Genomic DNA, 11,907 nt, shown 5'->3' on the forward strand with positions numbered 1-11,907 from the left:
CATGTTAAAGTTGTCCTCAACATGGAGTCTCATGGAGGAACAAATGTTAGAACCTCTTTATCACATTTTGAACTTTATGCAACTTGGTGCACCCTGTTGAATTCTGTTGAAATATTTAATAAAACACTTGTTAGGAGTGCAGCAGTAGTATTAATAACTAATTTGACAAACAAACTTCAGACCTAGAGGTAATTTTTCTTATTTTTTCCCCAAAAAATCTGTTTGACTCAGTGCTGCCATTTCCTAGAAATAATCTCTAATTTCGTAATTTTTCCTGGAATCCTTGAGATTTCTAGAGTACTGCCTGATGATTAGAATTGTTCAGTTCAATCCTTCTTCTTGCCTTTTCAATGATCTTTCAGTAAATATTCCTCTACTGTTACTGTTCCAAATCCTCGGCTGATCTTATGTTGATCTCTCCTTTCTCACTAATTCTAATTACTTCCTTGGCAAAACAGGAAGCCGCTGCTAAAGATACACTCAAACTATGTAGTCTGACTGAGTGAGTATGCACACACTGTACAACCCAGAACAGATGGTGGTTAGATGCACAAATCATTTGAACAGAGTATTGATAATTTTGCCCTTGTACATTAAAATTTAGCATAAAAGTGATACTCTCATTACAGATGGAAAAAGCTCTTCAAAGCACAATTTACCTTCTAGAGTAATACGCTGCTTGGGGCAACACTAGTTACAACCAATCAGGGGGGCTACTGTGGGCGCGTATTGACTCTAATTGGTTCCATTGGCACAGCTCAGCTTCCTAATTTTCTGGAGAAATCATGAGAACCTGTCCGCGGTTTGGGTATGCATTTGCAATGGCAAACAAACTTACCACCATCTAGCAAACATATTATTGAGACAGCTCTGCTAGAGCTCTCGCAAGGTAGTGTGACAAATATAGATTGTTCTTCTATCATGAGAGTATCAGTTTTATTTTGAATAGTTTTGAATGTGAATTCTAACACACATTGGCAAAATCACCAGAACTCAGTCCAGCATTGGGTCACTGGTGACTGTCCATTTTTCTTGCTATACTAAGGATTCGACTGTATATTTGACAACAGCTGTAGCGTAACAATTTTGACATTTTCTGCCATTCCCCACTTTTCTTCATCTGGACCATGAAATTTTCTTAGACATAATAAAATTTAAGCAGATTTCTTAGGTTTATGCTCAAATTTGCATGGTTCTGGGTTTTTTACGTTAGTTAGTTCTAGAACTTACTCTGAAACTTAGGTTATTCAGGTGCTTGTGAAAAAAATTGGATAAAAAAAGTTCCGAATCCCAAAATCGTTTTACTAGCAGAACTGGCAGCGGTGATTAAACTTTACCTTTATTATTATAGACATATTCAACATGCCTTTGGTAAAACAATGTCTACAATAATCACTTAGATTTTAAGGCAGAATCTAAGTTGACTTTCAAGGAAATTTACAGCATTTTTAATTGGGAAAGGGTATTTTTGCTTGAGTATCGTCTTGGAATCTTCCAAAAACTTACGATGGATAAACATTGGGTACAAAAAGAGATGAAACACAAAAAAAAACTTCCTTAATGATGACACTCAAACACCAGCACTTATTCAATGGTCAGTTTCGTAGCAGACCCAATTCCTTTCTGGAAAACGCATATTTGCACTAAGGTTGTAGGTCAATGTTGTGGGTTTCCCATGAACTTAAGAACGAGCAAGAAGACTTAAGGTCGCAGAAGAGGTAACCAAAACGTTCCTACACCAGTTTTCTCATTTGAACTCCAGGATTTCAGCCTAGGACTCAGGTGTAAGGGTTCCAATTGGATCCATCCTCTGGTTCAAGGCCATTCGTAATCAAGAGGATCACATCGACAACCCACCAGACTCCCAAACCTCCAAGAGTGAGAAGCTTTCCAACGGCAGTGCCTGTCTGACCGAGGCAAAATCTATCCATGCCCAAGAAACCTAGCAAAATGCTGTACATCAATGTTGTGACAAAGTAATGACCACTGTATCTGCAAAAATATCAACACAAATATTTATGTAACAAAGGTATTTAGCACTACTTTGAAAATAAGAGAAACAAGATCATTAGTTACTTATTTTCTTGACATAATAATTTTTTTACTGAAATCTCAAAAATCTGAACGGAAATTTTACAAACGTAAAAATATCCAAACTTTTTGTGATTATTAGAACAACAATTATTACAACAACTATTACAGTACAACAATTATTAGAGTAGCCAAAATCCTTTTCAGAGTTCAAAAGATTTTCTTGATTAAAAGCCTAAGGCTCCTTTTATGCTAATCTTGACTTACCAGATTTATTACAAACTTCGTATCTAACCCATACTAGGATGTGAGTGGCTCATATTCTCTCAGGCTCATCTATATCAATTATTATTTAACAACACTCATATATGTCTTGATATCAATGATAAAAATTTCAATAAAAACATATTGAAATATGTTTTTCTTGAAACCGCGTTTTTTGTTGTGCACCTAAGGAACTTTGAATTTTATTCAAATTTGGCCTTAATTTCCTGGCATACTTCATTAAGGAGCTGCGAAAGAACATTCACGGGAACAACCAACACAGTAATATACTTACTTCACACATGGAAAGCCTGGTCTAAGAAAAGATCTCTTCCCATGACACTCAATTCCTGGTAGAACATGACAAGTCACCGCTGTTTTTTCAACATCTTCATAACGGTAATTTCCAAACTGAGAAGAGATAAAATTTCATTGAGATGGTAAATTTTCTAGCCTAAGTAAAGAAAACTAAAAAGCGGACAGTTTTATTAGTGTATTTTCCGAAGGAAAAATACACTATTTTAATTTTTCTTTCTTGGCTACGAGAAAAGGTCAACTTTATAAAACTCAAGATGGTGCTCTCAAACTAGCTTTGAGAGCTATCTAAACTCAGGGGCTTGGAGGACAAGGCGCATTTGTGCAGTTTTTGCTACTTCAAGAAATGTGTTTGAAGTTTCGAAATTACATGAATCTTTCTGGCGGAAAGAAAGTTCAACTGACTTGTTGATGCTTAAAAATTGAACTTTTGGAGCAAATTTTTATCAGAATATGCATTGAGACATGTTTCACTTGAAATCATGTTAGCTCAATTTTGTAAAAAACTGCACTATGCTTAGCCCTCCAAGCCCCTCAACTCAACTTCAGTGAGAACTTGACAACAACCTAACTAAAAATGAGAGTGAGTAGATGGCTCTTTAAAATAGTGATTTCAGTAGGGAATGGAATTTTAATTTCTTTTAGACAAAACTTTTTTGTCAGTTTCTCTCCTTAAAAATAAGCAAAATTTTAAGGGAAATTAAAATTATTGGAGATAAAAAGGGAACAAATGAAAACAGGACATATTCTATTTGATGAGAAGTCCATATAAAGATATCCAGTGAAAGATTAAGTCCCTTAATCTTTCACTCTGTGGAATAATGTGTACGCTCATCACCCATTTTCACTCTTTTACATAGGTGCAGAAGCAAAGGCAGCTAAGTATGTAAATTTGCCAACTTCAGATGTGCCTGAATGACATTATGAACAGTACTTAGAAGTAAAAATTTTGTAAGAGATTTGAGATGGCAGGAATTAAGAATGTTCACATCATAATATTGTTGCCAGTGTACGTTTATTAAAATTCCTATGTGTCTTGATAGAAGTTAAAGTTAGGTATTAGTGATTTTAACAAAAATTGGTTTTTGTTTTTTCCTATCTCCTGATGCAAAAAAGGTCTCTACCTGACAATTTTTTTAGTATAAATAGAATGAGCCACTCTACTAAATAAGGTTCATTAATTGAAGAGAAAATATAGCTGCAATTTGTCAGAGCTTGCTTCGTATCTTAATAAACAAGTCCACCAATTTCTAGGTTGATAAAAGGAGGTTGGTACATCCAGCCTATTGAAGACGTACTAAGTGGAGGACCTCGATCTGGCGCGACAGTTCAAACTGCTTGTTTTGAATGCGGGGATACTTGTGGTATTCAAGAGACACCGTTCACTATCTTTTTTCGGGAAAACGGCCCCGAGAATTGAGTTCGGACGAAAAAATTTTTGCAGGGGATAATTGACCAAAGATTTTCAATGGAAATATTTTAGCCCCCGATACCCCATTTTATGGGGATGTTAAGGGGGGGGGGGATGGGTTACCCAGTAGTACATCCCCCCCGTTTTCTCGCATATTTCAAATAGGTAGGTATGTTATGAATTTGGATTCAAAGTTTATGGCCAAAATCAAGAAACTTTTTGCTTAGATGCACTTTTTTCTTTTGTCCCATAATTTGGAAGTTACGGGGAATTCAGGGACCTTTCTTGCGCCAAATTTTCAATTCAGAGACTGTAGGTGTCAAAGTGTGGTTTATCCGTTTTCAAAATCTAAAATTCCCCTAAGAGAAGAGGATCAATAACATTTTGTTGATGTGCACACGATCCTGTTAACCAAAATTTAATGAGGACCACGACCCCGCAAATTTTGGGGATTTTGGAGAAAGAATCCAATTTAAACAATATGTGATAGTAAATAAAATGTGTTCACTTAATGTATAATTTCATATTCTGTTAAATAAATAAAGTGTTGCATAAGAAAAATTGTATTAATTAGCATCAGTTGCTTGCGCGCATCTGCGCAGACGTCTCAATTCAAACTTCGCGTACTCGAGGTTGCCCACTAGTACGTCATCAACATGGCGCCGAATTGGGTGATTGTACCAACCTCCTTTTAATCAACCTTGCACCAATTGTGAGATTAGGGATGAATTTTGGACCTTCCTCGCACACTCATTGTGATTTTTCAATAATTTTGCACTACAAAAACTCCTCATTTTGCACTGGCAAAATTTTGCAAACCCATAATCAAGATGGCAGATCGTCCATCTTATTCCAGGAATTGATCAAACAATCTAATGACAGATTTGTTTGTGGCAGAGTAGAGAGCAGAGGTCAGTCTCACCTTAACACAGCCATGCCCAGCTTCATCTCGAGCTGTTTTGTTTCCTTTGTGGTCAAAAGGGTCATCACAGTCCAAAAACTCCAAGGGGCTGCAAGAAGAAGAATACAATTAAGATTAATTTTCAGCACCTTTCTCGTCCTCGTAAATTTCATACACTACCAATTACATAATGAGTCATGTCACCATAGTTAGATCGTAGGAAAGAACACGAAAATTGTGTTAATGATTGAGATCCCGATACTTAGGAATAATTTGCTCCAGTCCCTCAAAAATCTTAAAGCCAATTTGAGGGACCCTTTGGCTGCTTCATGACTTCGTACGAAAGTCCTGCATGTTCCCACCTCTGGGCTGACCTGAATTGACTCGTAACAACTCACTAGATTCTATCGCAACATTCATCATTCAACATTCATTCTTCATTTTCGATACATGACTCAAAGATAGGTGCAGAAATTTGACACTTTTGCATCATTGAAGAATTCAAATTGGTCAATAGACACCAGATTTGCAACAGTAAAAAAATTTATTAGTTTCAGCGGCTCTTTCGGCAAAGCACTAATGAGCAGACTTTGTTCAGATAGGTGTTATCTTGTTAGGAGACTAATATTGGTCTCATTGTAGGTAGCAACCACGTAAGTGAAGTGGTACAACATTCGACGCATGCCGTCTATTTAAATGAGTTCTCTTGGTTATCAGCCGCCAGGAATATGAATTTAGCATCAACCATCTTCCAGGAGTGTTTCCCCATAGTCAAATCATAACCACATCTCGTTAGCATCGAATCAGATTTAATAAACTGAGCAGAAATGGAGCCTTAGGCTAACGGTAAGCTTATGATTACACCAAAATGGCTCATGGGAAATCTGCGGTGACTGAATGACCGAATTTTACTTTGACTGATAGCAGTATACTTACAGAAATTTGCACTTTATGAGAGGTCCATGAGGGAAGTATTTGGTGGTATTTTCGAATGTGTCATTTTTAAAAATGTCACACCTCACTAAATGACAAAATGCACTCAATATTACCAAAGAGACTAAAACTTTCATTATCTACATATTTAGTAAGAGTGATAGAAAAGAGTTTGAGCACCGATGGGCACAGGTGTAGGAACTATGAAAATGAGTGACGGCTAAAAACCTACCACTGCGAAATAGAAATACTTATTCGAATAGAAACAAGTGACCCCCTCGATCAAAAGAGGAGTATTGTAATTGCAATAATTGCAATTGCATTATGCTTTTTACTTGATATTGATAACAAAAAAGTCAAAACAAAACACAACACAAATCGTTTACGTTGCCAAATGCACCAAACAAATAACAACAGCGCACTCTAGGAGACTTTATTAAAATGATCATATTCTTGTATTGTTCGTGCACTTGGCGCCATTCGATGCCGAAATCAGGAGCCTGCATCACAACGTTGCGAAATCACTTGAGATTTTCCTCTGTCTGTCTCTCTCTTTTGGCTACGCGGTACGAGAAATCCTTGCACGTGGATAAACAACATCTTTTGAAGTAAGTTAATTTAATTATTTTATTCATTCTAGTTCTGTTCTTTTCACTCCTACAGTGAAGAACTGAAGCTAATGCTCCTGATTTTATCTTACAGGTTGCGATTTGCTTAAGTAGAACAGGCCTGAAAGATGAGTTCTGCCAGTGTATGTTACCGTTGCAATAAGCAGGGTCATTTCGCCCGTGAATGCAGAGAATCTCAAGGAGGAGGCGACCGCGGTGGTTACAGAGGAGGACGCGAGAATAAATGCTACAACTGTAACCGAATCGGACACTTCGCACGTGAGTGTAAAGAAGATCAGGGTAAATGCTACAAGTGTAATAATCAAGGCCACATAGCCAAAGACTGCACGTCGACCACCAGTGAATCCCAATGCTACAATTGCAATGATATTGGCCACTTTGCCCGAGAGTGTCCGAATATGAGAGGTGGCGATGGTGGTTCTGGCTCCAGCCAGACCTGTAGACTTTGTGATGAACCTGGACATTTTGCTAGATCCTGTCCGAAGAATAGTAGAAGTTGTTACCGATGCGGTGTCGCTGGTCACATCAGCCGTGAATGCACCGTTGCTGAGTAACCACGAAGACCCTATTCAAATTTAAGTTTGATAAAGATAATTATTTTGTTAACGGGACATTATGTTTAAATCCACCTCTATTTTTCTCATCTTTGGTCGCTCATATCTAACAGCTCTTGCCCCCTTTCTACGTTTATCCCATCCAACCTCACCATGCTCAGGTTCAGACATGTCTACCAAGAAAAGTTCTTATCATGTTAACCTCATCAGCCTCTCATCCTCATTTCACTTTGTTTTACGCATTCTTTCAAGAGGCCATCTGGTACACTCCAAGGAGCGCCGGTCGATCTTACCATGAGCCTGAATTCAATAGCCGACACCTATTACGATGTGTATAGCCTTCCTCAATCCTCTTACAGTAGATTCCGAGTGTCAACGTTTGTTCTCATTCCTACCTTTGTGCTTTGTAATCAAATGGAACCTATTAGTTGCTCCCTGAGCCTCTAATCCACAGACGTACTTATGGTGTTCATTTCCTATTTCAACCTGTTCAATTTTTTCTCCAAAGTTAAGCTCGAATGAATGTCAGGAAAATTTGATTACGCCAATGTTTTGAAAGTCCTGGTGCCTCTCCTTATTTTCATCTGAGATCCCCGAAATACAATGAAACGCAGCCCTACTCCAAATCGGGAGCCAAAACTTATTTTCCGAGAGGCGGCAATAAGAGAAATTCTTTTATGTCGCAGTCATTTAACTTATTGTACTTACCCATTATAAGGTGCTAATTCACCGAATGTTCTTGTCAGGGTATCAACGTTGACTTTATGGTAGGTTCTATGATGCTGACTTTAGCAGGACTGAAGGAATCCTCATTTTAGGGTTGTCTTTCCCAATGAATTTTTCTCTCTACCATCCATTTCGCACTCCTCCCTGTGGCAGAATCTTGCAGGTAGTTGGCTTTTATTGCCTTCAAGGCTTTGAACCTCGGAAACCACTAAATCTAATATTACCATGGTCTCATCGGTCTTCTGAGATCCCAGGACTGCAACTGGTTAGAAACCAAGCGAATTAACTCCTATCTTCTAAGATGTATACCATTTTGTCTGCTGTAAATTCGTATAGCTTTGATCTCTCTTCCATTGGGGCACCTTTCATCATTCTAATTAGATGTTGAAGCTATTCATTATTATTTGTAAGTACCCAAGCATATTATAAGCACAATGTTAGCATTTTATTGTTACCGCCCATGTATTCAAATACTTCTTTCATTATAACCGGTCAGCAATGGTCTTGTAAGCTTCAACCTGCTGGAAAAAGAAAGTATCCTAAATCCTCAGGAATTTTAAACTCAACATTAGCATGGAAAAGGCCCAACGTGCAGCCAGCCATATGTTCATAGCTCTATGTTTTAATTCAGGACCAAAAAAATTCAAGCGCAGGATGTCACTCAGTTTTTCTATTACCTTTTTCATTCCTCATTAAAATTGCTCAGGCCTCATTTAGTATTCAGTGCTGTGAAAACAGACCAATTAGTTTGTTTTATTGTCTTCACAGCAGTTTTTGCGATTGTGTCAAGAGGGATTTTTTTGCTCTCATGTAAATCTGATCAGGAAGTACTTGAATTCAAAAGTGGTCTCGTCCTCTAGCTCCTCAAATGATAGGAAAGCTGAGGTTTCTAGATAAAGTCCTCTCAGCCGATGAAGGTGTCGGTTGAGTGGCAACTGCAATGTTCTGCACAAAACATAGAATTGCGTTTTTCTGTCATTTAGTTTCTTACTCTGTTCACATTTGCTTCAACTGTGGATTAATTTCTCGAAATAAAAGGCCTAAGTATTTAACTTTGTACAGTTTTCCTCAAAATCAGTTTTGACTCCTTTTGATATTTTTTACCCCCCCCCCCCCCCCCCAATTTCTTCTTTCAATCCTTGATTAGTTTGTTATGATGACCAAGTCCTCAGTGAGAAATTTTTTTTTTATTATTAGAAAAAACTTATATTTGGTTTTTGATTTGGAAATTCAGAGACCTCAGCCTTTGAGGCCTCCTCCCTCCTTATCTTTATCTGTTTCCTTCAAGAATCGCAACCTTTAAAATTAAAACAAAATTAAATTATTCTTTTCAATTTTTACTTCAAATTTGATATCATTCTGTCGAGGTCAGAATAAGAAAAAGAGAAATTCAGCGTTTCAAACAGTGGAGGTTTGAGGGAAGCGGTACTTCTGAAAGATGAATGCCTTGTTCGAAATATCTAATTTTCATTTTTTGATCATGGCTAGAGATCATGATGCATTCATTAATTAAAATTGTTGGTGGTTGAGATTTTTCTTTAAACATAAGTAGTTATGGTTTTATGGTTTTCTTCAGTTAAAATCAAAATGCATTAAAAACTGCGTACTTGTGAGCACTGCAAGAAAAGAGCAAGGATCAGCCATTGCCTAATATTGTGTTGCCCTCGTCTTTGTTGATTCGACTATTGATTCAGTTGTAAATCTGACTGCAAATCAGTCATGGACTGTAGTAATGAAATTATCTCTTTGACATGGTTTTAACGTTAATTGGTCGATTAATCTCCCTCTGTAGCTCCAATAAGTATTAGATGAATTTGGAGAGTGCAAATAGATTACATCATCTCGAGTAGTTAACTGCATCTCTATGCACATTGTCATAACATTGTTAGCCCTAATGCATGTTATACCTTAGAAGTTAAAATCCTGTTATGTTTGTATTGAAACAAACACCCAAGTATCTCGTTCAGTTTCTAAAGATTTTTATGTTTCATCTGAACTGTAGAAGAGTTTTTATCATCGAAGACTATTGTCAATTTCTAGAATCTGTGATCCTAGTGACAAATTGACCCGTACATCTCCTTGGGCATTTTCTTTTGCAACTGTGATCTTTTTTCTTTCGATGAATGTATTTTTATAACCTTAAGTACCTACCTCTTCCAGATCACAATTAAATAAGGAAAATCTTTAGCTCTAAAGCTTCTAGGCCAATGAATTCTGATGATGAGATGTTTGCATACCCAAATGTTTGAACCTATTAAATGTTGCTTTAAATTAATGGTACATTGGTGTATTCGTTTCGTCTCTGGGAAAAAACTTTTCGTTTTTGCTTACTGTAACATTTTGTCTCTCTTCTCATTTTACACTCGTCTGTAAATTTTCTGTTGTTCACTATCATTGAAGAAAAAAATTTTATTTTACTACACAGTTCTCTTAAATTCTCTGCTCATCTGAGTCTTGGTTCATGCTAGCAGATTATTTTTACTTCAAAATTTAACATTTCCTGCAGATTTACTCTTTTTCTCTGTGTCTGAAATTATCAGTTTTTGAAAGCCCCGAGACAAAATTTACAAAACTAGATTTGTGTTAATTGTTTTTTTTTCCTTTTGTTTTTTATATCGCATTGTGCTTACTTTTTTGAAATATTGGTACAATTATATTTTAATTCCTATAACAGAATAAATTATTTTTGTGAAAAAAATATTAATTTCTTTCTTAGCTCAGCCTGCCCCTAATAACTTTTTTTTTCCACAATCGGCCTAAAAGAATGACAAGTTACTTATTTTAGTAGAGTGATAGTATTCCATGATTTTTTAGCCCATTCTTTACTTCTAGGAAACCGTTCACATTTAGCATCAAAACAAGTTAATGTTCTGGAATGCATATTGGCCTCATTTAACACCTGTGTTGAAAACTAATATTGATCACCCTCTTAATTACCAGAGAACAACTTGGCCCAAGCAATAATTGCTTGTCATGAACTTAATTGCATCATGGAAGCTCTCTTAATTATTTCTGCATTCATTCATTGTGCCTTGAACTTTGAAAGAGTAAACTAACAAAGTAAATTCATTCTAGAGAAATTTAGAGAATTCACTCTTCAGTCAAAGTCTTTCTGCAATCTCTCTCAAGTTATGGAAGGCCATCAAATAATATTGTAACTACAGGATGTTGAATAAACTGTTATTTTGGCTACTTGGGAATAAGATTCACTGGAAATTCTCATCGGTGAATCTTCGTATAAAAGTAGGATAATTTTCAAGTGTTGCCACGCAAGCTCAGTTTATAGGTTCAAAGTTTACAGATGGCACTTCTCATACTTAAGATTAAAACTGCCTTACAGAAAGAGAAACACATTGTCATTATAGCTATTATTTTTAGCTTAGTTTCAAATATTTAATTTCCTACTGACTGACACTCGTAGAGATATCAAAGATGTTTATAAAGATAACTGCTGTTGCTCTTCCTGCAAGTCACCTTTCATCAGGAATATGAGATGAGAATCGTCCGTGCAACTGCAAACTCTGATCTGAGAGACTGAACTTACGTGGCAACTCGAGATTCTATCAGCAGTTTCCACGGCATAGCTTTTCGGGCATCACTCTGTTGCTACTTAGTACAGCATTTTGCATGTAGGAACTACATTTTCTAGCCCATGCATAAAAAATTTCATCTGCACAGAGAAGCTCGTATAACTAAAAACTTGAGTAATATCGGCCAGGTATTTACTTTTCTTCAGCAATACAAAATACTTTAGTTACACTTTCGCTTAAGGGGTATTAGTCATATTACCAAACCAGTAACTCACCATAAAAACTCTATTTGCAACAGTAAAATACCGGTTACAAAATAACTGGTTTTGGCGGGAAATTTTCTGGAAAGCATACCAACAAGAAATGAGGGATTCTTATATGTGAAGATAAATAATTAATCAGCTGAATTTGTTGATTCTTCTCAGTGCAAGCAGATTTTCCAAAAAATATAGAGAATTTGATGAGGGAGATGAGGTACCAATGTCATTTGGAAAGCCTTAGGATGATCACATTCGACGTTTCAAAGTATGGATAAGTAAAGTGCAGGAGACTTGAATTTGAATTTTTCCCAATGGTGAGAAATTTCAGTACACTTTAATTTAGTGGCATTCAT

General features: G+C 36.6%; 2 protein-coding genes across 2 annotated transcripts; one reads left to right on the top strand and one right to left on the bottom strand.

Annotated features, from left to right (window-relative positions):
- Positions 1-1,281: 1,281 nt before the first annotated feature.
- Positions 1,282-6,191, bottom strand: amrt (TM2 domain-containing protein 2 amaretto). The gene is made up of 4 exons (XM_019059849.2): positions 5,859-6,191; positions 4,944-5,031; positions 2,591-2,706; positions 1,282-1,992 (listed from the first exon to the last, which is right to left on the bottom strand). The coding sequence occupies exons 1-4, from the start codon at positions 5,990-5,992 to the stop codon at positions 1,779-1,781; spliced, it is 552 nt and encodes a 183-aa protein (XP_018915394.1). The 5' UTR covers positions 5,993-6,191; the 3' UTR covers positions 1,282-1,778.
- Positions 6,192-6,315: 124 nt separating this feature from the next.
- Positions 6,316-10,462, top strand: CNBP (CCHC-type zinc finger nucleic acid binding protein). Its single transcript, XM_019059850.2, has 2 exons — positions 6,316-6,463; positions 6,558-10,462. The coding sequence occupies exon 2, from the start codon at positions 6,592-6,594 to the stop codon at positions 7,036-7,038; it is 447 nt and encodes a 148-aa protein (XP_018915395.1). The 5' UTR covers positions 6,316-6,463; positions 6,558-6,591; the 3' UTR covers positions 7,039-10,462.
- Positions 10,463-11,907: the final 1,445 nt, after the last annotated feature.

Source organism: Bemisia tabaci, chromosome 6 (assembly GCF_918797505.1).
Source record: "Bemisia tabaci chromosome 6, PGI_BMITA_v3".
NCBI lineage: Eukaryota > Metazoa > Arthropoda > Insecta > Hemiptera > Aleyrodidae > Bemisia > Bemisia tabaci.